This window comes from Phoca vitulina, unplaced genomic scaffold (assembly GCF_004348235.1).
Source record: "Phoca vitulina isolate PV1807 unplaced genomic scaffold, GSC_HSeal_1.0 scaffold34, whole genome shotgun sequence".
Lineage (NCBI taxonomy): Eukaryota > Metazoa > Chordata > Mammalia > Carnivora > Phocidae > Phoca > Phoca vitulina.
The window spans coordinates 9099224-9124757 of NW_022589737.1; the positions used below are offsets into that span (position 1 = coordinate 9099224).

The following is a 25534-nucleotide window of genomic DNA, read 5'->3' on the forward strand; positions in this document are numbered from 1 at the left end:
CTTACATAAGTTCCCCTCTCTCCTTAAAATAGAACAAATTATATGTATTTATATAATTTTATATACAATCTCCATAAAAAATACACTAAAGATGGTGTACTAATTTCACCCTCCTACCTAAACAGAAGTTGCCTATCAAAGAGTCAACCAAAAAGAGGGTCGTCTAGGGCCTGATGCTACTCAGGCAAATTAGTGTGTCCTTATAAACCTCTACACACACACACACACACACACACACACACACACACCCCACACACATATACCCCAAACCACAAACACACCCCACACCAACACACGACACACATGACAGACACAAACACCCACATATCACAAACACACATACCACACACTCACATACACATACCATAAACACGCCAAACAAAAACACCATATCACACCACAACACACACCACACGCCCCCAAAACACCATATACACACCATACCCACTCATACCCACACGCCACACACTCTCACACCCCATATACTCACATACACAGACAAACCAGACACCCTCATACCCACACAGCATGCACACTCTCACTTCCTGAGCCCAGGAAAGGAACACAGACTAGACAGCTGGCTGGGGCTGGAGACCAGGGAGATGACCTGACAACTTCAGAGGGACATGTGAGACAGCCCCATTTCTCTGACCCAGCTAGGACACTGTCTACTCATGACAGACCTCTCATTGTTCGCATAGGCAATATAGATATTCATTGACAGAAATGATTGACAATTGCCTTCCAAGGATTGCAAGATGACCATGAGGAGGTTTATTCCCCTCCATCAGAAATGAGGCTTCATAGATGCCCTAAGCCAAAAGGAAGCAAAAAGCCTCTAAGTCCTCATCCCCCATGAGGGGGGTCAGCATTTGCCCCTTCCACCTACTATGTGAAAATCCCACACATCACCCAAAAGCATGCTCGCAGTATTTCTAAGGCTGAAAATGTAAATCCCCCCTCCCAGCCCAACCCATCTCCCCTCCCAGATTCCCTTCCCCACCCAACCATCTCCCCATCGTAAACCATGCACAAGTTCAAGATCCCTGGAGCCATAAAGAAGTAGGGTAAGGAAGGAAAGGCCTAACTGGTGTGTATATGGGGTGGAGGTGGAGAGCTTGCCCTAGTTCCTAAAATAAATCCAGGAAACCCAGTGCCAGGGAGAGGTGGGGATGGTGGAGCACATGTCTTTAAGACCAAAAAGAACAACAGGCCCAGACAGCCATTCACGTCCCCCTCTCATGAGATGGGAAAGGCAAACAGCCAAGGTACCCGCGACAGGAACTGAGAATCTGTACACTCTACCTCCCCAATCTAGCTCTCCCAGCCAGGGGTCCAGAGCTGGCAATTACTTCTTCAGCCCTCTTCAGAAACCCCAACTAATACTATAGACTATCACAGAAGAGAATACCTAAGTGATTTTAATTGCTGGTTGCTCTCCTACCAAAGTATTTATTAATCAAGATACTTCAACTCTTCCTTCTATAAGGTGTGGCGAGCCATTAATGATATTTGCACTAATGCTTAATTTTTCCTACCCAGAAATCTTTGGGGAAGGAGGGCCTTTGAATCAGACCCAATCTACTGGAAATTATTTGATCAGCTTAAAATGAGGTTATGAAAACACGTCTACCCTCTCAGCAACCCAAAACACAGAGCATGTGGTGAGGATATTATATTTGTTCACGAAAGACTTATTTGAAAGTATAGACGGGGGCCCAGAAATAAAGCACTGAACCAGTGTGGTTTCACAACCAGTTGGAAGGAGGGGTAGTAATGGATACCCCTCCTCAACCAAACATTAAGGTGCTAGGAGGGCTGAAGTCCCATCTGGGCTTGATTTTTATGGACTTCTTCTAAAGAAGAGATTTTTAATTCTACCTCTCAATCTGAAAGGAGGCAGGGTTGGAGACATCAAAGAGGACAGCGGAATGGCTGGTCTGACTTTAGAGTGAAACTCTTTTGTCCTTCTATGTCAATCAGACTGGTGGCCTTACCCCGTCAAAGGAGGAGAAAGTGAGACCCAAACCTCTAGGCATAAAGCCACTGTGTGGCTTCATGGTCTGAAGGCAGTCTCTGTGCCTCAAGAAGAAAAGGTGACAAATGTAAAAGCAAACCCCAGTCCTTCCTCTCCATCACCAGCAACAATGTCTTACGAGCAGTTTAAGATCATGGGAGAGAGGGAAAGGGCCATCTGCCACTTCTGCTTATGAAAACAAACACACAAAGCTCATGAGAATGAGTCTTCCTTCTCTACTGACACAGAGCTGGCAATACGATGGGGATCTCAAGACAAGCCTCCTAGCTTTGGGCCTGAGGAACCCCTGAAAACAACAGATGAAGCTGAAGGACATCACAGAGAATATGACCATGTTGGGTTTGGGCACTTCGTGTTGTAGGCTAATTCTAGAAGAAGCAAAGAAGTCCAGCTAAGAAGCAAAACCTCTTCCAAGATCCAGTCTGGGCCTATGTGCCAAGACCCCACCCCTCAGTCTTTTTTCAATGACTGTATCACCCTCCCACACCTGTCCCCCAAATGATCTTCACTGCCACTACTCCCCAGCCTGCCCCACCCCAGGCAACTGCTCCTCTTTCTTTTCTTGGGATGACCCCCCAACATATACACTGCACCCTTAGGGGTAATTAAGTTATCACATGCCCCAATGAGAAAGGTAAGGCTTGATGTCCCCTGGCTTTGGCCTTACTGTCATATCTCAGGATCCCCACCTTCTTTCTACTTCGTGATTGACCTAGCCCTCTATTCCCCTTCCAGCCTTACAGACACCAGGCAAAAGAAACTGACCTCCTTTCTGTGCTCCAACTTTCTAACTCCCTTTCCTGAAACACCCCATCCGATCAATTCCCTTATTCAGTTTAGATCTGGACCCTCTCCCCAAAACAACAAGCACAGCCTCATGGGGCTCCAAGCCTCCAGCCTGCCGGAGCCTGCCTCCTTTTATTTTGAAGAAGATACAAAGGCGGAGCTGGCCCAGAAGTGTTGGTGAAAATGTGCACTCTTCCCCAGGGGGAGCAATGGGGATGCACTCAGGGGAGCCGCCCCTTGCTCCCACCCATCTCTCCCCTTTGACTCCTTCCTACTGCTCCCCAGAAATCCCTGTGATGGCGCCCAAAGCTCCTTTACATGCAAGCAAAGCAAGCCCAAGATTTACCGTTAGCTTCTCTTTTCTTATGTTTCTACGTAGTAATAAAATGTACTTTATGTACAATTCTCCCCCCAGCCCACCCCAACCCCCTAGAAGGCTTTCCTAACAAAACTGGAAGAAACAGCTGCAGCCATGCGCACCTCAGCCCTGGGTTCTAATCCCGGGCTGTGGCAAAGTCGCCCTGACGCTTTGTGAAGTCTGTTTCTCCCTTGAAGCTACTGTTTTGTCAACTCAGCAAAAAACAAAAGAAGATAAAACAAAAACCAAACTAGTCAGGAAATTCCACATCTGAACCCTATCCAGCTTCCTCTGCATAAAAAAGACACAGGAAAACAACTGGAATCAGTACAACCCTAAATATTTTAGATCCCAAATCAAAACAAAGACAGAGAGCATTGAAAAATATTAATAATTACTCACCCCAATCCACCCCTGCTTGAGATGCCCCCAAGAGCATGATCATTGGACACAGGCTCTTCAAAGTGGGGCACAGACCCAGAGCATGATCATCGGACACAGGCTCTTCAAAGTGGGGCACAGACCCCACCAGCCCTGTGGGATGAAGCATCCTTCCTATATAGAAAGAAGAATCTCCAAAGGTCTCTCCTACTCCGCCCCCCATCTCGCAAGGAAAGAAGCTAGGGAGGCAGGCAGGGAGATACAGTGGTGGGGCTCACCAGCACGTGCTGAACTTGGCCACAAACAACAATCCACACACATGGCCCCATGCAAGCCATGAAACCCACTCGGTGTGGTCAGCCAGCAATCAAGAAACAGGATTCGCCTTCTCCTTATTGCTCATTTATTCCCCAAACAATTGCAGTCTCAGACCCTCCTACATACTTTCAGCTTCAGGCTCCTTCGAGAATCATGTTACCCTTGTCCCAGTCTGCAAATCGCCTAACCCTGAAACAGTCACAGTTTCTGGTCAGGGTGCAGAATGAAGGGGCAGGCAAAAGTCTGAGACACAGGAATAGGTTTTTATCTGAGCTGCTTCTACTGCAAAGGTACCAGACCATAAAAGAGGAAGTCTGGAAGACATTTGATCGCCCACAGAGTGGAGCGCAAAAGTCGTAGGAAGCTCAAGAGTGCACATTGCAATGTTCAAGGGCAGAGTACAAAGGACATTTGGTCCCTAGAAACGGCTACACCCCCATTACGCACATGTGCACAACCACACCCTCACACACGTGCACGCACCCAGCACGGAAGCGTGTTCCCACAACATCTTTACCCTCCATCGCATGGACAGAGGGGACTGTATTCTGCCAGTTTCCACCACAGCCCTTCAAGGAAGGACTGAAATAGCTGCCGGGGGTGCAGAAAGGCTGCCGGCCTTCAAGGACACTGTCGCAAGAAGGAGGCCATCTTGGGAGGAGAAGTGAGTGTGAGGCCGTTGAGAGATACTTCGGCTGTGTGTCCTTTCTCTAGCCTTGGGGACGCCCCAGCACAGCTGCCACTCAGTGGCCAGCAGAAAGCACAGCTCCCACCATTTGGTCTGATGTGCTGAGGTAAGGGGCACTGCCAGAGGAAGAGAAGACAGGAGTCAGCACCTTTGTTAGCCCTGGAGAGAGCTTGCTGGTGGGCCCCTCGGGAAAGCACAGCCATAGTCTGAGGCACCTCAGCCCAGAGGTTGGCTCTCGGCCTTGTAGGACGTCCTAAGGAGGCACAGCCTTCCACCTCATCTTCTCCTCTTCTTTGCTAAGCTCAGCATCTGGAACTCCCAGCACAGGGCTCAGAAAGATTGGCCCAATTCACCCTGAAGTCCTACAGCCCTGGCACCCCACATTCACATTTCAGCCAGGATCTGCCCTGCTCAGCAAACCACACACCCAGAGAGGCTGCAGACTGAGCCGGGGTGAGACCCCACACGCCCCAGGACAGGTACTCAGCGAGTCACTCGTCAGACATGGCGGCAGAGGTGGTGCTGCCTCGGAAACCGGATGGAGTCGCCCAACCTCTGCTTTTCCATTTCGCTGGAGCTGCCGCCTGGTGGTAAAGTGGGGGGTCTTGGATGCCCAGAGAAGGGCGTTAGCCCAAAGGTCCAGGCTCCACCCCAAGAGCGCAGGCCCAGCCCAGAAGAATGAAGCAGTCAGCAAGATGAGGGCCAGAAACTGCCCCTTCCCCCCTCGGTCACAATGACTCATCGCCCTCAGAAATGAACTCTGGTTGTGCGACATGTGGCAGAACCCCAACAGCAGAATCAGTCCCCCCTCGTTAGGTGAGAGAAAGGAAGCACCAGGGCTTGTGTGGCAGAGAAGAATCCACTCCCTAAGATGGAAGGTCCCAGCAAGAAGCAGCTCCCCAGCTCTCAGAGCCTCCCCCTGCTGAGGTCATCAGGGCTAAGCCACTAGCAACTGCAGTGAGACCAGCAGAAGCCTCTAGTGCTTTGACTTGGACAACTTCCAAGCATGCAACTGGGGGGAGGTAGATGTCCCCAAACCCGCCAAGACAACAGCACCGAGAAGGAAATACTTCAAGGAACCTGATAGCCACCTTTCTTCCCAGGCAGCCAGAGGGTAGGCTCCTGCAGAAGAAGAGGGGAAAGAGCAGGGGCACCCCCATCCGTCTTCAGGACCTTCTGCCCTGCTCTTGGGCAGCATCATTATCTCACCGGAAGAGAGAGATGCATCTTTAGTCACTTAAAGACAACCTCACAGAAGCTTCTGGGTGCTAAGAGTTCAAATTAGGACAAGATTTTGGCAGAAAAAGGATCAGAGCCCAGGCCCCCACCTACCACCCCTTCTATCTTCACCGCCCCCCTCACCTCAGCCAGTTTCACATAAGTAAAACTGGGGAGGACAGAGGGGATACAGAGTGCCCCCAGAGCCTGGAAACCGGGGGCACCCTCGCTTCCTCTGATCCCATCCTGTTAGAGCTTGGGTCCACGGGATGGAGGAGGGCCCAGGGCAAAGAAGAGTCTGCAGGCAACACGTGGAGAGATGGAAAGGAGCCAGCCGCAGGCGGGCTCCCCACAAGTGGCAATTAATCAATCTGGGGAATTAGCTCCCACAAAAGGAAAGGAGGAATCCAATCAGTGCCTTTGGAACAGTCCTCTGGAGGGTGCCGAGCCAGAGGCAGGATATAAATAGAGCCGCGGCAGCTTGGTGCTCAGCACAGATGGCTGCAGAACGGGAGGCCCTTTGGCCGCAGGGCTCCTGGCCCTGGCTGGACTAAGAGGGACTACTGACGGATGAGCTCGAGTTTGTGCATCAGGACCTGCCTCTTGGCCCCACTGCTAAGCAGCTTCGACTGCCGTAGCATGAGCCAAACTGTGGAAGAAAGAAAGATACCAGTCTGGCCCTTTGCTGGCCACCCTCTCTTCACCCAGGAACCAAGAAATAAAGGCTTGTGTTTAGTTCTGTGGTAACTCATTACTGAACCCCCCAAAGCAGGCAGCCGGCAATCATGGCAAGCCCCATTTCTGCTCTGGACGGGAGAGGGTAGAGAGACGAAGTGAGTTCAGCTGAGAAGGCATGAATCCTGTTTCAGGAGGAATAACACCCAGGACAGACATCAGGACGCCCAGCCGGCTCTCTGCCGGTCTTCCTTACAAACCCCTCAAGTCTGCTGCCCTCGTCCTCCTTCCTTCACTGACCACAAAAATAAACAGCACTTTGCTTCAATGTACATATATATATACATAGAGAAACCCACAAACTACATACATATGCATTTGTATCTATATCTATATATATGTAGATTTGGAAGATGGGATGGGCAGTCCAGCCCTCTTCCAGGACTTGAAAAACTGAAACAGAAGCAGAGAGCAGTAAAAGCCATTGCTTTCCCCTTCTTCACTTCCAAAGGTATTTGAAGAGGTCAGAAAAATCAAGCCAGTGAAGAGGGGAGAGGTGGGGAGGAGGCAGATCCCTGTCCCCAGTTCACTTCCTGATCTCTACCTACAGGTCTGCCCCTGACCCGCTGTCCCCAAAGCGAGACACGCTGGCCAGGATTCGGAGGGCTGCACTCTCGCTGGAGAGAGAATGAGCAGAACAAAGGTCGGAGCAGCCCCCAAAACTGCCCCTCTGCTGGCACACCCTCATCCTCCCTCCCCGCCCCTCAGCCCAGAGCTGCTGCTCTGGGACCACTTAGAGTTGCGCCGCGTCACAGCAAGGTGGCGTGGCCGGGGTCGTCGTGATCCACGCTGTTGAGAATCGCCGTCTGGTCTTCCGGAAGCTGGCGGTGGCACAGGTCTGAGAGGCGGGCAAAGGGGTCAGGCCGAGAATGTCTCTTCTTCTTTCGGAGGCAGACGGCTTCATCAGGCCACAGAACCTGGGAGTCTGGAAGCTGCTGAGCCTGGGAGGCAGAACCGTCTAGGGAGAAGGGAACAGGTGCACCAAACAAATGGGAAGAAAATAAAGTGGGTGAAAGCGAAGGTGGTAACCTCACACGCTCACCTTTTTCATCTGCTGAGACATATATCCTGGCTCTCTAGCATGAAAATGAGGCAACTGCAGCAGAGAACCCCCATCTTCACCACACCAGTGACCCATCAGTCCCTTTGGCCCAGCCGGGGCTGGGAGCCCTGTGGCCAAAGGGCCTCCCGTTCTGGAGGCAGCTGTGCTGAACACCAATGACCCGTGTCTGCTCCCCTGCTCGTACCGAGAGCCGAGAAAGCAGGATGGGTCTAGTCCATCGGCATTTCTTTTTTATCTTTTATTTAATATTAAATATTTTTATTTAAATCTGTTACCTAGTGTTTCTAGAATTTTAATTTTTATTAGAGCAATATCAGTATTTCTTTTTTAATGCCTCCCGGGCACCAAGCATCATTCTAGGTGTTGGGGATCAGGGCTTCTAAGAACGGGTTGGAACTCAGTACGTTTTCTTCACCCCCGTTCTCCCCCAGCAGTGACGGACTTTACCCAAGATTTCCATCCTTGCCATAGAGCCAGGCGTGGCCCTTCCTACACTGCCAGGGCCACTCCTCTGTCTCACGGCTCTTCGGCAGTAAAGTGCGGGGTTTCTAGAAACTATGCTTTAGTGTGGGGTGAGGAGGAAGAGACAAACATTAAGGACTTAAAAAATACAGAAATGAAATTTCCAGATACTGAAGGCCCTACAAAGAAAGATGAAAACAGGGCCATGTGAGAGCAAAGGACTAAAGCACAGTTCTATTTTCACGTGTGAGTCTTGAACGACAAAGAGACTTCTGAAGCTTTGGGGGAGAAGTGTTCCCAACAGAAGGAGGGGCAAAAATGAAACCCATGGCTTAAGAGCCAACGTAAAATGTTTCAGAGAAAGAAGGAAGGCTACCATAGCTGAAGCAGAGCAAGCAGAGGACAGCGAGGCAGGAAAGACGGAGAAGGGTATCATAAGGAGTTTGAAATCTGCTCTGGTTGCAGTGGGAAGCTTCCGGAAGGTTTTCATCAGATGTGTGTATGTGCGTGTGTGCACACATTGCCATGACTGAAAGACCATGCTGTTACATTTTATAAAGATCACTCGAGTTGCTGAGTGTAGAATATACTGTAGAAGGAGCAAGGATGGAGCAAGACAACCAGCTAGGAGGTGACTGCAATAATCAGGGTGGGAATCACAGTAACTCAGAATTTAGTTTTAGCATTTGAGGTGGGAAAGAGTGGTCAGATCTGGGGAGCCTGGGTGGCTCAGTCGTTAAGCATCTGCCTTCGGCTCAGGTCATGATCCCAGGGTCCTGGGATCGAGCCCCTCATCGGGCTCCCTGCTCGGCAGGAGGCCTGCTTCTCCCTCTCCCACTCCCCCTGCTTGTGTTCCCTCTCTCACTGTGTGTCTCTCTGTCAAATAAATAAATAAATAAAATCTTTTAAAAAAATAAAATTAAAAAAGAGTGGTCAGATTTAGGATCTGCTGTAAAAGTTGGGCCCAAAGACCTTACCAAATGGATTGGAAGGGACGTGTGAGAGCAAGAGAAGAAGCAAGGCTGAAGTAGCCCGAGCAGCGAGGTAGTTAGAAGTGCTATTTAAGAAGCTGGGGAGGAAGTGAGGAGACGCAGATTTGGAGAGGATAATCAATAACTCTATTTTGGATATTTCAAAGGCTTACAAAACATCTAAGTGCGTGTTCAGCAGGCAACTGGAAATATGAGACTCGAGCTCATGGAAGAGACCAGGGCTAAAAACAGACATTGGAGAGCCATCAACTATTACAAGGAACAGGATGGTGTGATAGAATAAGAGGGAGTACAGGCATCTGAGGTGGCTCTTTTTGTTAAAACAAAACAAAACATAGATATGTAGGTAGGTCGGTATATTGGTTCTTCAACTGCAATGGGCTTCAGTGGGTTGAACATTCCGCTTTAGGCTCCAATTTCTCAACCAAACCCTAAAAAAATCATCTTCCTCTTTTCTGCCTCAGTACTCCCATCTATAAACAAATAGGATAATAGCACCACCCAAAGGCTAAGTGAGAAACAGTGCTCACTGTCTTCTGAAGATTCCAGGGACCTCTGTAGAACACTTTTCCATAACCCAGTCTCTAAAGAAAGTTACTCTCCAGTGGTTATTAAAGATCTGCAAGGAAACTGTTCAGCTGTCTTTTTTTGATAGCCTGTGACAAGATTCCTAAAAACCATTGGTAAAAAAAAAAAAAAAAAAGAAAAGAGTACATGATAAATACTAAAGAATTTTCTAAGTGTGAAAAAGAGCTGAATCATTTTTGCACTATCTTAGCAGCTACTGATCACTGCTGGATATAAACATCAGATATATTTCAATAGAAACATCCTTTCTATGATAAGGAGATTTCATTCTATCTCACTGAGAAAAGTTTGGTCATCCTGCAGAGGCTAGGTCCATGCCATGATGTCCCCTAAGCACTGAGTAGGACCCCATAATTCCCACATCCAACTAGAAGGTCTGAAATAATAGAGAAGAAGTATATAAGGAAATAGGGATAGTTCCAAAAGGCATATGGCAGAATGGAAAAAAATAAGATACTACTTATGTTATTTAAAAATGCATTAAAACAATACAATGTATTTTCGAGAGGCGTATGCCCAGAAAGGCTCTGAAAGCATGCATACTACCAGAAGGATGGCTCCCAGGAGAGAGGAATCAATTGGGAGGACAATCAGAGATTTTATCTTTCTAATTTTTATATAAAAATTATATTTATGTATTACTTGGTAATTAATATTAAAAAGAGACAATAACATAAGCCAGTGGATTTAATTCTAGAGAAAACCCAAGGATGGGATCCTGAGCCAAACAATCCCATAATAACGGCGGAGAGAGGGGAAAAGAGAGGATCCGCCATTTACCGGATCGTTTCTTTGACTTCGAAGAGCCCTTGGATGACTTTTTGGGCTTCTTTATCCGTTGGTATTTCAGAGCCTCCAGCCTCTCAGGTACAGCAGCATTCTCGGGTGCAGGTGGATGTGTTCTGGAAGGGACAATTAGAGAGGCACAGGTCAGCTCCCAGAAGAGGGAGCTTCTGAAGAGGGGCTGGAAGAAAACCATACAGCCGACCCACAGGAGGACAGAGTCCCAGGTGTCCACAGTGGTTCCTTGACACCTGCCTCTTGATTGCTCCTGGAAAGGAGAAAGGCCGGTAGAAAGCTCCAGCAGTGGGAGGCCTGCCTCAGATGGAAACCAATCTGTAGAGCAACCAGAAGACCTAAGAAAGGGAGAGAGAGACTTTAATAGTGAGCCTCATCACATGCCACTCAAACCGGGAGGAGGAAGGTCAGAGAAGAAAAGAAGAAAGCAGCTTCACTGCCCAAAGTTGTTAGAAATCATCACGACCTTTAAGTGAAAAGTAAAAGGGTGGGTCAAAGCAGGAGGTGAGGAACCCCATCCCAGTGAACTGTCCTCCTCCAGAAAAGAGAAGGCCAGGGCCAAATGAGAAACCCAATATCCAGTGAGGGGGAGGGTACATAAAACCCAGCTTCACTGGGCTTCTTTCCCTCCGTCCACCAGAGTGAGGCAGAACCCCAGCAGCTAACAGCAACAAATACTTGTCATCTACCCACATTTCAGCAGGGGGGGTCTCCCTGGACCTCTGCAGACTAGGCTCAGATGTCATCAGTCATGCACGAGAATAAAAGAAGGTGGAATAGATTACGATGGTTAGTGTCCAAATCTGGCAGCCTTGCAAAGCCCTTGCCTTCGGTAGCAAGTGCCCAAGTGAATCTCTACATCTTGATATTCAGTAGAGAAACTGGGGTTGGGAGAGACGCCATGTATGTCGGTCTCTCCTTCTCCCCCAGCTTCGGGGCAGATGCTGTCATGTGCCTGATGGATCAACCATGAGGTTAGAACAGAGCCCACAATTCCCCTGGAGCCTGAGCAGCCCCTGTGACAAAGGGGACCAGAGGGAGCCGAGAGGATGAACTGGCTGTGACAACCGGTGCATGTTGGAGAGAATTTTTCAAGAGTCATAAAAGAAAATCTAGAAGACATGTTATCAATGTCATTTCTTCCCAAAGTAAGCCAAACTTGGAGCCCGAGGAATAAAGGCAGAGAGAGAGGAGTTGCTCTTTCCTTCCCACCAGGACTGGCATTCGCATACCATCAGGGGAGTAGGGACATTCTAGGGCCATAGTGCACTGAGGTGAATCACACTCTTCCTCAGTCCCCACATCTCCCTCTTCCAACTCCATCACACTGGTTTTGGGTAACTCCTGATTAAAAGGAGGACAGCCAACCCTGTGAGGGGAAAAGAAGTGCCCAGTAGTGAGCAAGCAATCTGAAGCAGCACAACAATGACAGAGGGATGGGGGTCTGCAGCCCCATCTCCCCAGTACTGGTCATACTTGTGGGGATGAAGGAAGAAAAAACTTACAGACTAATTGTTGATAAGCCTCTGGTCTCTGGGGTTTCCTGCATTAACTGGCAATGAAGCAACCTCCATCTTCTTTAATGAATGCCATCATTCCATAGCCTCTTAGTAAATAAAGTATCAAGAAGCTCCTCCAAAGTTCAGGTCAGAGACAGCTTCTAGATTTTCCATAACCCCCTGACAGCATGGAGCTCAAGGGCCCCACCTACACACACACACAGGCAACACATGGTCTCAGACAGAAGTCCAACGCACCGTGAGAAGTCAGGTCTTCCACCCCCAAAGATGCAACCTGCAAATTTCCCGTCCCCTCCTCCTTCAGACTCTACCCACAGAGATCCTACACAGCAGCGGCGGTGGCTGCAAAGGAATCTGGAAGGTGGGCAAAGGGTGGAGATGGCTAGGGTATGAGGGAGCATGACTCTGCCATGCTGACGGGATGTCCTCACCCCCTTCTCATCCTTGACTAGGGCTTCTTCAGCTACCTAAAAGGAAAATCAAAGGTATGAATCAACCGTTCAGTTTACCTGTCTCCTGGTCCTGGCCAGCCTCTTCAAAAAGACCACACAAGGTGAGCGACGCATGGTCCGAGGAGGCATATGACAAGCAAGTGGCCCCAGGGAGCAGTGTTTAAACCACAAAACCCAGGGTGATCCAGGAGGGCATGAGAGAAACTGGCTCAGGGCACCCCAAAACATTCCTAGGGTTTCTCGAAGCAAGGTGAAACTTCCAAGAATATTATTACTAAAATTAACATATCATTACCTTTATCATTTCTGTCACACAGCATTGATTTACCTACCACTTACCATGCCAAGCACTGGTCTATGGTCTCTACAATAGTTTGCGTTCATCCTTACAACAACCCTAAGAAGTAAATACTAGACTGATCTGTTTCTCAGAGGGAAAAACTGAATGCGTAGGGTTAAGCAGCTTGTCTACTAATCCAGTTATTATGTGATAGAGCCAAGACTCTCAACATTAGGCTAAACTGCTCTTCCAACTTCCTCCTAAAGGAAACAGGCCCAGAAGCTATCTAGAAGAAAACAGTGCTCCCACACTTCACCTGAGCGGTAGTCACTTCACCCTGCTGCGGTAGTCCCTGACATTCTCTGCTTCAGTGGCACGGCCAGGGTAAGACAGGCCACGGATGGGGAAAAGCTGGCTGAAGTTATATCTTCAGGCAAAAATTCCCAAACAGTAATGAGCCACTGAGGAGGATAAGCCAATTTTCCCTTGTGAAAGAGCCAAGCTCCAGCCCTTCCAGGCCACCTGCTGTCCACCTGTTTTCTCTTTGAGCTCAGTGCTCAAACACAGAAACATGACAGAAGGCTCCTGGGGGCACCAAGACACTCTACCGATGCAGGAGGGAAAAATAAAAGCAAGTGTCTGGGAGGATGGGGGGAAGGGGGGAAGAGGAGGCAAAAATGGATCTTTGTTTTTAACAAATTATACAGAAAAGACATATGTGAAATGTGGCCCAACAGACTTTACCTGTAGCATGTAAAGCCCTTTGGAATCAAATTGTCTCTCTTTTCTAGGACGCGTGACCATGTCCCCAGTCAATATCAAGCCCACAGGGGACCTATCACATAATGAAGCTTTTGGTGCTGCTCTCTGTCAGACAGTGGAAAGCTTGGGTTAAGCAACCTCATCCTATCCCTGGAATAAAGCTGGTAAGTGAATCTGAGGTTGACCAGTAGGTTACTCTGTTAGAACAGCATCCAACCCTGGGCTCTCTAAGAAATGGAGGTCACCGTTCTCTTCCCAATCCAATTCAATTCTTCTAAAACATACAGGAATCCAGCAAACTCTGGGGCTCTCCTCCTCACAGAAAGTAAGAGTATGAGGCCTAAAAGCCTAGAGGTTTTTCTGGATCTTCCATGTCATATGGAGTTCCCCCTAAACCCCAGTTCTCTGTCCCAGTGATGTTTCTCTGTGGTTTAGAACTACCAAAAACTGCCTGGAATTTACTCTCTCTCTCTCTGTTTTCATAAAATCCATACAAAACCCTAATCACAACCATTTAAGCCCGGGGCCTTGGCTGCTTAGCTCTGTGCTTTCCCAGAATAGTGGAGAAAAGACACAGACAAAAAGGTCTAAAAAGTCGGCAAACCACAGGTCAGAAAAGTCAGAATCCACTGGACAGTTCCTGCCCTTACTGCCCTAAGGGCTGACCACTCCAACAGTTGGCGGCTGCCCCTGTGATTTAAGGAGTGTCTTCCTCCTTTTCCTAACCGCCTGACAGTAGACTCTGCTCATCTGACCTTAGACCGTGGAAGGGGGACGAGGAAATCCACTTGTGTACAGGGCACGGCCGGGAAAAAGGTCCCCGCCCCACCGTTCTCCACTTATAAAACAGAAAGCCAGGATTGCGGAGGTCAGCTCCCACCCAGCTATAACGACAGATGACAACTTTCTCCAGTGGGGTCAGGGGACAAACCCAGTGTTTGGCCTCAGGGCTCGGGAGAGACTTGTTTCCAAATGGGAGCTCCTTCCTACGGTCCACCAGTAAAAGGGGGGGGGGCCATCCACCCTCCCAGACCCACCTGATCAGAGAGGCCAAAGTCGGCACTAACAGGAGGGGGGCTCGAGGGGGAGGTGAGAAGAGAGCTGTTAACTGGTATGAGACAGGAAGCCGAGAAAACCACCAGCCTCCCAGCCGGCCCCAGAAAGGGCAGGTCCACGAAATACAACTCCCCGCTCCGAGATGGGAGTTGGGAAGAGGAGAAAAAGGAGAGAGAGAAAGGAGGAGAGGGGGGGGAAGACCACTGCAGGTACAGGGGGGAGAAGGAACAGGAGAGAGACTGATGGAAACAGGAACAGAGCAAGAACGAACGTAGACAAGACGTGTCACATCTTCTCCAAGCAAGACCGAGTGGAGACACATGCAAAGGCGCAGCATGAAGACAGCGTCTGAAGAGGAGCCTGACGCCTCCCAATGGCCCCAGCAGCTACCGCGCCCGGGGGGAGGCTCTCAGCAAGCAGGAGTGAGCGGTGGCTCTTGCTGCCCAGCACCATCAAGATCTAACTCCGAGGCTGCGGGGAGCACGTTATTCTCCTAGGCTGGGGATGCTTGCCAGGCCCCCAAGGAACCAATTCGCCCTCAGCGCTGCCCTTGGTTTCTGGGTTTGCCACAGCAGGGACAGTATGACAGCTCAGCTCTCAGATCTGGCACAGTGGGGATGTTGTGGAGAGAGGGGTCAACAACTGGGTGAGGGAAGTGGCGGTAACAATGGGGAATGGGGTCCAGGCACTTTCCAGGAGTGCAGTGACAGCTGGTCCTGCAGCTATCACCTCTCTGGGGGTGACAGAGGGGTCATAACTGGGGTTCAGGGAAGGAGAGCAGGGAAGGTGGAGGATGGTCCGGTCATTGTCACTCTGGGGCATCCATCCAGCAGGCCACAGGAGGCCCCTCATGAAGGTAGGCTCATAACTCCTTCCTGACACCCTCCCTGCTCTCTCCAGTGTTAATGGCCACAGTGTGGCACCCAACCAGCCTCAGAGACAATCCCAGGGCCTCTTGACTGTTAACAAGTTTATAGCTGCAGATCATAAAGAAATGGCAAAGCAGTCCAGTACTCCTTATGGGAGGCCACTCTTCGGACTGAAGACTTAAAGTCCTGAGTTAGGATCATCAGCCCCCCTTGACATTTCTAGGTGGGCGAGGGATGCAGCTGTTTCTCACCTAGAGAAACCAGGAAGCTTTCCTGCTCCCACACTGCTTGTTCTCAGATGCGCAGGCAATAGGTCCATGGCAAAAAGAAGCATCTTAGTTGCCATGAGAGACAGTGAGTCTCAGGTGACCCTAAGCCTCTATAAGAGACTTGCTACCCCTCTGACATAGCCAAGTTCCCAAGACCTCTACCTGGAAGAATGCCAGAAGAGGACCAACCTCGGCGGAGAGCAGAGGAAGGAGACAGTGCTTCACCGCTCAACTTCCTCCCACCCGGGGGAAGTCTGTCCTCTCCCCCTGGGGAACCCCTCCCAAGACCCTAGAGCTGTGAACCAAGGAGATCAGGAATGGCTACTACAGGGATCTTGAAAGCAATTTGAACCTGAGGGTGAGGTCCACATCTCAGTCCTGTTACAACCAAGAACGGGCTACCGAAGGCAAGGGACATGGGAAGTGGGGACATTCCCCTGCCCTTGCCCTCACAGGACTACAGGTGACCTGGTCCCAGCTGGTGAGGGGAGGAACTGGGCCACACCCAACCCTGTGCTCCTTGAGAATATTAGAAAGATCCCAAGAAGACTGTGAGGGACCAGCAACCCCAGAGGAAGATCTGAGTCTCTGGGGGGCTAGGATGGAAGTGGAGGGGGCACTATGCCTGAGGCTGCTGGGAAAATACGGCAAAGGGCGGGGGGAGGGGGGATTCTGGATCTGAGTGTGGCCCTGATGTTTCCAGAGGTGCAGAGATGCAAAGCGGATCGTAGGCATTCTAGGCCCCTTGGGGTGCATGCAGGGTCCCAGGGGGCTTCTGTGGGAGGCCCTGGGTGTGTTGGCAGCAGGGGTCTGAGTGAGGAAAACTGCAGGGAGGCTCTGGGAGAGGCTTGGCATGTGGGGTGGGGGTCGGAAGCTTCAGCTAGGCAGTGCCCGAGCATGGCCTGGTGAGGCTGTTGGAGCAGCATGATGTGGGGAACCCAGAAGCCGTGGCATATGGAGCAGCGAAGGCTGCTGCCCACGGAGGGGGTGAGGGGACATGGTTTGGATTCCCCTGTAAAGGAAGCGATGGCCCTGCCGAAGCCCCGTCCGCCTGTCCACCCCCCGCCCCGCCCCGGCCGCGGAGCTCCCTTACCTATTGAGCTGAGGAGAGGCTTGTCTCGACAACACTGCCCAGATAGCTGAGATCAATCAGAAACAAAGCAGTTATCAACACGGGCCGTGGGCAAACCACCCACGCACACCCAGAGGGGAGGAGGGGAGGAGCACAGGGGCCAGAGAACCACAAGCGAGGCCAGAGAATGGGGTGAGGGGAAGGAGAGGAGAGAGACAGAGAACCAGACGGCACGATGGACGAGGCAGATGAGCGCTGCACAAAGCACAGACGACAGGGCTGCGGCGCACAGCATCTCCTGCGCAGACAGAGGCACGGGGTCCCGTGGGCACGCCACGCCCAGCGTCCTAGCTAGAGCTCTCCTCCACCTTCTCCGCCCGCCAGGACCAGGGGCCAGTGGGAGGAGAAGCTGTACTTCCAGGTACCAGAGAGGGTGGGAGTGCACGGGGCAGGGGAAGGGCGCTGGGCTCCCTCCTCTCCAACCACCTCCCATCCTGCCTACCACCGGGCCAGCCTCCTCTGGAACACTCTGCTCCCCTGCACAGGCGGCCACATCAAGAAGAGAGACCAAAGGACGGAACCAGAGAGAAAGAGAGAGAGGGAGGGAGGGCAGCAGGGACCGGGGGCGGGGAGGGGGGCACTCCAGAGACGTTGCAAGCCCTTCGGAGCAAGTCGGGCCAACCCAAAGAAGATGGAGAAGGAAGAAAGACAGACAGAAAGAAAGCCAGACTTGAGGAGGAAGGAAGGGAGAGGGGGAGGAGGAGGGAAGGGGGGGCAGGGGAAAAAAGACGAGAGAAAAAGAGGCACAGACGGGCGTCCAGGCCGACTCTGGTACCTGGAATACCAGCTGCTACAGTTTAGAGTGTGCTCTCTCAGGCAGGCTGACCGCAGGAGCTTGTCTGTCTGTCTGTCTGTCTGCAGCTTCCTGCGAGGCACACAGGTTGGGGTAGGGTATGTGGCTCCGGGCACACAGTTCACAGGCCTGAGATTTTGCTCCCAGCCTCCAGGATGTGCCCCCTGGAGAGCTTGTGGGAGGGGGCTCCTCCCCCCCCCCCCCCCCCGCTCACTAGGCTGCTAAGGGCAGGAGATTGGGAAGAGGAGCCCCAGGCCCGGTGGCCCAGGGAAATCAGGCTTCAGGGTCCTGCTTAGCAGGGAGGATGGGTCAGGGGAGGAAAGGAGGCTGGATACGAGGTCTCTGGGTAAACCCTGGAACCACCCCCAAAGCCAGGATCACAGGGATGTGGAGAGCTCTCCACTCTAAGAGTAACTGAGGTGACCACTCACTCGGACACACCACGTACCCGGCCCCCACCCCCGGCTTGCCCATGTGTGTCCACTCCCCATCACCCTGGGGTCTTCCTGAGAGCTCTGGGCTGGGTGGAGAGGCTCCCTCATGCTCTTGGCAGGGTACCTGGGCAGGTAAGCCCCACCCTCAACCCCATGACCACACCCTGCTGATGCCAAGACCAGAACTCTCCCGAAGGGATGCTGCAGCATGTCCAGACAAGCCCTGTCATTTGGGTTGATGGAAGGGGCGGAGGGTGGGTAAGGAATGGGGGGTGGAAGATGACCAGGTGGAGGTGGGCGGGAGAAACCAGCTCACACTCACCCTGAAGTAGGTAATGGCGGTGGGGGGGGCTCTGGTCTGAGCAGTTCCTCCCCCATCCTTCGAGGGGAAGGCGTCTGTCCAAACACATCCAGGTTGTCCGCAGGCCCTGCAGGGCCCGGCGGAGGGGAGGGGTAGCCTGTGGCCAGCGTGGTGAAGCCCATGGTGGGCCGGTAGCTGGGGCTCCCGCTGCGGCTGCTCTGGGAAGGGGAGCCCGTGGATGGCGTGGACTTGCGAGAGAAGCTGACAGCGGCCGGTGGCTGCAGGGTGATCTCCGACATCTCCGCCTGCTGCAGGAGGCCCGGGCGAGGCCGGGCCCGGGCGGCAAGCTCAGGGGAGCCGGTGCGGGAGCTGAGGGGGCTTTGGGTCAGAGGCGAGAGCCGGGAGGGCTGTAGCACCACTTGATGTAAACTGGGCTCGGCGCGCCTGGCCTGCCGGGGGCTGGGCCGGGGCCGGGGCTGGGGCTCATACCACCGGGTGTCCAGGCCAAATGTGCTGGGGCCACTGTGCCCCCCGGGCTCAGCCGGCTCGGGGTAAGGCAACACGGGTATGCCCATACCTTGGCTGGTATGTCTTAGCTGCCCTTGGCTCACCAGAGGTTGCATAGGTCTGTCCTGCCACTTAGCGGAGGTGGGCACTGGGACGGGGCCTCTGCCCGGCGACTTGCCTGCCCAACCCTTTGGCGCCTCCAGAGACAGGATGCCCGGGTAAGCCGCGGGCACCTGCAGGGAGGTGGGGGGCAGTCCTCGGGGGAGGCAGGCCTTGGGCTGCAGACTCTCGGCTACATCACAGGGGTGCAGCTGGTGGGGAAACATCATGGCCGGGGTTTCCAGTCCCCCAAAGGGGAATTCTGGCCGGCCCCAGGGCTCAGGGGAGCGCCCTCCTGTGGGTGTCTGAGTCAAGGGCAGCGTGCTGTTGGAAGCGTTCTCTCCGTTTTCCTCAGGAATGGTGGGGTGGCCGAAAGGCCCCTCAGTGTGCAGGGGTGGGGAGGACATGACCGAGCTCAAGGGGCTGCCCACTTCCGGCATGTAGAAGGGTGGCGGCTCCACTTCCCCAGGGCTGCTGCTGCTGAGGTACCCATAATACTGGCCATGGTGGAAGGGCCGGGGGGCGGGAGGTCTGGCCTGGCCTGTGGCCTGGAGCCGACCTTCCAGGCCGCCGGGGCCCTCCAGCCCGCGGGGCTGGAACCGAGGGCTATATGCTGGTGGTGGCAGGTAGGACTCCTGGCTAGATGACAGAGGGGTCAGCTGGGACTTCAGGGCAGCCACAGATGTGGGCACCAGCGGGTCCTCATTCTCCTCGTCCGACTGGCGGAACTCGGGGTACATGTCCGTCTCCTCGGCAAAGGGAAAGCCCTCGATGCGCCTGCTCTTCATCGAGGGCTCCATCTCAGAGGGATCCATCACGAAGCGGCCATCGGGGCCTCTGCTGATGAGCTCAATGGGCGTCGTGGCCTCGGCCTCGGCCTCGGCCTTGGCCACGCTGTACTTCTTGCTACTGATGGCCCTCTTGGTCTTCTTGTACAATGACAGCTCCTTCTCCCGGGTGGGACTCAGCATCCTCTTGGCCGCTGGCTGGCCTTGGTCATCGGAGGACTCCGAAGGGGCCCGGAGCGTGCGGATGCTCTCGGGGCTCACCTTGCCAGATGACAAGCTGTAGGGGTGAGTGAGGGAGCAGGAGTGTGAGGTGGGGGACATTTGCTCCTCCTCTTCTTTTTCTCCTCTTAACGAATAACCACAAACACCTAAGATAATACTCAAAAAAAGGGGTGCAGATGGGCTGTATATTTTGGCGTGAAATACTTTGGCCAACGCTCCACTGTCTAGATCTGTGCTGGCCGTTTTTTGAATGAACACCTACATTTCCACCTTTCATCCCGCCCTGCCCTTCCTGTCTGCCCTGCTCTGTCCAGCTATACCTCTAACTTCACTGTCTACAGTACTGCCCCCTCTGTGCAACTTAAAAATACCGTGCAGATCAGTGGACAGCCAACACTTTAGAGACACTGGTCTGGGGGCCGAGCGGGGCACACCACCTGCCTGTGTCCACCCTCCACCCTCTGTCCACAAGCACAACAGCGGAGGCACTTACGGAGACTCTAGGCTCTTTCTGCAGTGAGTGATGGAGAGTGGAGGATCTGGAAGGAAGAAGAAGGGGAGGAGAGCCTACTGAGGCCAGGGACACAAAACTCGTCTCGCGTGTCCACAGGGCCCGGAGCAAAGCCACAGAAGGGAGCAGCTCCTTCCAGGGTTAGGTATCTTTGGGCCCAGTCCCAAGTCCCGGGCCCACCACCACAGACCTGCCCTCTCTCACATTCTGGCCCCATCACACCCTCCCCAGCATCCTTCTTCCTTACTCCCTCTTCCAGACCAAGGCCCGCTGACAGTCCTACCCATAAGACCCCATTTCCCTATTTTCAAGGGGCCCGTGCTAAAAGTGGGCCATCTCTTCCAATGGGGAGCATTTGAAACTGGGCCAGGTAGAGCAGGGCGGTGGGGGCAGACACCCACCTTTTTTGCGCTTGAGCTTACGCTTGCGCTGCTTGTTGACAAAGCAGGCGGCCAGGGTGCTAAACAGGACGGCAGCTGCCAGGAAGCAGATGGTAGCTACGATTCCAGCCAACACAGGCCGAGCTAGCCCCTCATCAGTCAGGTCCGGCTGTGGGAAGATGTCTGCAGGGCGGTGCAAGGAGCATGCATGATTCCTCCCCTCGCTCCTGTAAAAGCCCCCACCTACTCTGACACCTAGCCCCCCAGCACTCTTCCCTACCTCTGCAGAACAGATAATGTTAAGGCTCAGGCTCCATGCTCAACTCTAGCACTTGAAGAGAGACTAGTTTACGGAAGTCAAGTGATCGCTACAGAGCTTAGAAAGAAGGAATCACGTCTATGTCTTACCCCATAGCGGTGATAATTTCGGTAATAATGTCTACCTGGCTAGTACTTTTTGCAAAGGGTTCTCATGCATACTACCACACACCCTCACATGAGGCCAACAGACCACATGCCATCGCTCTCATTCTCTAAGGTAAAGAAAGTGTCGCTGGCAGAGTTTGAGCGACTTGCTGACATAAATATTGCCTATCAGTGCCTGCACCACGACACCATACCTCTGGCCTCCTGTTAGGATTTGCTGCCTTCTGCCATGCCACCTCGACAAAATGAGAACTTACTGTGGAGGCACCTTGAGGGTAAAATACTACAGCAGGGAGAAGAGGTTGTGACTAAGAATTCAGATCCATCCATCTCTAAGTCATTACAGCACAGCTGAGCAATTTCTACAGGGAGGGTGAGCACGTCCTGGTCGTTTCGGGTTCAGAATGCTGGAGCCAGCAGGGACATTCAACGCAGGTCCAATTTCATTTTACAGGTAAAGAAGTGAGTTTCACTTTGTGCCCAAATCCATACTGCTTGTTAGTGACGGAGCCAGAACTAGGCCCCCATCTACTGTACCCCACTTCAAAGTCAGTTATAATAGAAAGTGCCACTCTTTAGATTCTGTGGATTCTGATATATTTGGCCAGAGCCCATCGTTCTGCTGAAAAGAACAATGGATGAAAATAACCCAAATCACGCTGATGAGTGGGCAAATGGAATGCTATAGCCTTTGGGAATGGGGGGCTCAGAGACAGGCGGCTGAGGGCGCTGTGCCTTCATTCACCCATGGGGAGTCTTCCCGGTATTTGGGCTTCCTTTCAGGTGCCAGACATAAAGCCACTGAACACAGAACAATTCACTGATGAAAACCCTCAAGTCTTCTATTCTGGCCTTGGCTTTAAGCTCTGTTCCCTGCTCCTCCTTCTCTCTGAGTCCCCTCCCTGGAAGGAAGCCAAGACAGGGTACTTTTGTAGTTAAAAAAAAAAAAAAAGAAAGGAAGAAAGAAAAGAAAGAAGGAAGGAAGAAAAGAAAAAAAGGTCCATGGTGCATCATGTCTAACATGAGGCAAAAGTCACCCCCCACGGCCCCCAGTGCTCTGGTGCCACTTGGGTCCTCCCCGTCCCTCCCCAAGTCTGCCTGCCCTGGTGCTTCTGTAGCTCTGTGAGTCCTGCTGCATGAGCTTCTTGGCCAAGCTCCTTGCCAACTGGTCCTGCAGGTCCTTGTGTGAGCAGTGCCCATGGAAATGGTGCCATTGCTTAATCACTAAGCAAAAGCCTCTTCCCATACCAAGGGAGCCACTTCACTGGGCAAGGGAGGGGCTCTGCTGTCTCAGGAACTGTAGCTAGAGAAAGATGTGTAGAAATGGGACCAGGGCCAAGAGAAAGAAAGATAAATGGGGAAAATGCTAGGGAGTTGGCTTTATTTAGCCTGAATAAAATCTAGGGAGATGAAGGAGTGGAGGAAACAACACCAAACAGCAATTTTCCAAATAAAACCACCATAATTATAAAGCAGTCTTATAATAGGCCTTCAACAAATATGTGCTGACCTGCTATCTCTCCAATTCACCGCCCCAGTCCATTACAGAGGACAGCACTGGAGGAAACAGGGACTTTATAGCAAAAGAACATAAACCAAGTTCTTTTTGACTACTATCATGAGAAGATGAGCTATGTTTCTCCCTGTGGCTATCTTATAGAAAGTGTCATAAATGCAGCTCTTTAGTTGGAGAAATCCTGTCCATCATGGAAGCAGAAGGATGGGTTGGAGAAATGCAGTGACCTTAAGAAATGTGGTGACTCAGTTTCCACCAGAGCTCTCGTTTCCATTTCATCCTCCCTCCCCATATTAGCTATCTTGCAAAGGACATCCACATGGCTCTTATATCCTACAGCTGTAACAGACCACCCACCCACCCACCCCCGCCCGGCCAAGTACCTGTGCTGGAGACGCCGGCGATGTTGCTGGGCTCGCTGATCAGATCCTGCATGACGGCCAGAACCCGGAATTCGTACCAGGTGTCCTACAGCCCCCAGGACAAGATCCTGTCAGCCTACGGACCTGAGACAGCCACTGACCCACTACTGACCCTCCCCCACCTGCCCTGCAATGATCTCTCATGGAACAGGGTACCCAAAGCAGTGGCATACTGGAAGTGATGAACAACCAGCCCTCAGTTTAAAAAAAAAAGTCCTGATTTGTAGCATTTGCCAATTTCCATGGTAAAAATACTCTCACCGTGTCAGATTTCAATCTACAAGTGTGAGGTCACTGAAAGCAGAGTTGGAAAGAGATGCACACAATATGGGCTCTCTCTTAGGAGCCCCCATGAGCCAGTTCTACCACTAAATGAGTGTCCAGGGAAGGAAGACAGAAAGATAGATGAGATTGTCTGTATCCATGAAATAAGCTGCTTCCTCTCTCCAGCTAGAGAGACATCAAAGTTTAAAGGGGGTCAGCTGGGGGCGCCTGGGTGGCTCAGTTGGTTAAGCAACTGCCTTCGGCTCAGGTCATGATCCTGGAGTCCCTGGATCGAGTCCCGCATCGGGCTCCCTGCTCGGCAGGGAGCCTGCTTCTCCCTCTGACCCTCCCCCCCCCTCATGTGCTCTCTCTCTCTCTCATTCTCTCTGTCTCAAATAAATAAATAAAATCTTTAAAAAAATAAAATAAAATAAAGGGGGTCAGCTGGGAAAAAAAAAATAATGTATCTTCCTCCAGGGAGTCTAAATTGTTAAAGCAGGGGTCCTTCCCTGGGCAAAGCTAGACTATCCTTCTGGGAAATCCTCTGCCCAGCCGAAGTTAGACTCCTAGCAGGGAGCTGAGGTCACTCTCTAGTTACACATTCGGGGCTCCTCACCTGCCCTCAGTTGCCATGACCTGAGGATCCCAGACTTTGGTAGCAGATCTGAGAAGAAAGGAATTGGTGTGGGGGGCGGGGGACAGTACATGGCTGGACCTTGTACACCTGGCTTGGGTCACTCAAAGCTTCCGGTGACTCCAGCGAGTCATGTCACTTTCAGAATTTGGGAACAGCAGCAGGGAAAAGCTGGGCACCTCACCTGTGACAGATCCTTGGCAAAGAACTCTCCATCAGTGCCTGGGATGGCACTATCTAAGATCTCCCAGTGTTCCCCGACACGGTATTCCATGATGTAGCGGTCAATGGGAAAGCTGTGATTGGCAGGGGGGAGCCAAGACAGGAGTACACCCTGCTGGGTCCGGTTGGCTATGAGGCACCTTGGTGGGGTAACCAGCACCAGGGGTTCTGGAGTTGTGATAGGGAATGCTGCAGCACAGAGGGAAGAGAGAGAGAAGGGGCATGGTGGTGCTGAGGTCACTGCTCCCTCACCTCCCTCCATGCTGTCTTCTGGCTCATCATGCGTCCCTCAGAATGTGTCACATTCCCTTGCATGAGTCATTTCAGGGACAAGACTGTCACATAAAAGAGCCCTCCTCACCCAAGGGAAGTGGCCCACATGATCCTACTTTCTGAGCACTTCTAAAAACATAGATGCGGGGCGCCTGGGTGGCTCAGTCGTTAAGCGTCTGCCTTCGGCTCAGGTCATGATCCCGGGGTCCTGGGATCGAGCCCCGCATCGGGCTCCCTGTTCCGCAGGAAGCCTGCTTCTCCCTCTCCCACTCCCCCTGCTTGTGTTCCCTCTCTTGCTGTCTCTCTCTCTCTGTCAAAAAATAAATAAAAAATCTTTAAAAAAAAAATAAAAAATAAAAACATAGATGAGAGAATGGAGTCCCTCAAAAGGAAAAGGAAAAAAAAAGACAAGCTAACAAAGGGGAACCAAGTGAGGAAGATGGAAGAATTGGATGTAATCTTTTAAATAAGATAGTATCTTTAAAAAGATATTACAAAACATATCTTATGTTCTCTTCTAAGGAAGTAGGAATGTCTTCCCATAGCTCACTTCTGCTCTCAATTGCCTTCTTGGCCCAGGTGGGAAAACAAGGACCAGGGAAGAAAGTTCTAGAGCAGGGGTGGGCATCCCATCACTGCTGCACCCCTTGGTGGCAGTAAAGGATCCAGGAACAGGCCGGAGGGGTGCCACTTGTTCACAGATGCTCTTGGGGTGGGATGGAGTGAGCCACTGGGTCCAGGAAGGAAGAGTTGGCATGACTAGAAGATTCGACAGGGAGCACTGGCCACACGCCCACCACCAAACGAGGCCATGGGCCAGAGGAAAGAATCGGTAAGAGCACAGGAGGCAGGATTCCCAGCCTGCCCTGTGAAGCCACAGGATGATGCAAACATGTGGCTTAGCAAGGAAGGATAAATGCTAAGCCTCTTCCTTAACAGGAATCTAGCCCAAAGTGCTCTGACGTGGGACAAGGCAC

At 51.9% G+C, this 25534-nt stretch overlaps 1 protein-coding gene across 5 annotated transcripts in view; it reads right to left on the minus strand.

Annotated features, from left to right (window-relative positions):
* Window positions 1-422: 422 nt before the first annotated feature.
* The window catches only part of IGSF9B (immunoglobulin superfamily member 9B), a 53516-nt gene continuing 28404 nt past the window's right edge, over window positions 423-25534 (minus strand). For 3 of the 5 annotated variants that reach the window (XM_032426130.1, XM_032426128.1, XM_032426127.1), the window contains 7 exons: window positions 24247-24473; window positions 23126-23210; window positions 20822-20983; window positions 20403-20448; window positions 18315-19964; window positions 10408-10529; window positions 423-7480 (listed from right to left, as the gene is read on the minus strand). In XM_032426130.1, coding sequence (XP_032282021.1) covers window positions 7272-7480; window positions 10408-10529; window positions 18315-19964; window positions 20403-20448; window positions 20822-20983; window positions 23126-23210; window positions 24247-24473 — 2501 coding nt within the window. In that variant the 3' untranslated portion in view covers window positions 423-7271. Of the gene's footprint in view, window positions 7481-10407; window positions 10530-16726; window positions 16773-17540; window positions 17631-18314; window positions 19965-20402; window positions 20449-20821; window positions 20984-23125; window positions 23211-24246; window positions 24474-25534 lie in introns of those variants that run through there. The other 2 variants (XM_032426129.1, XM_032426131.1) reach the window with 2 other exon arrangements.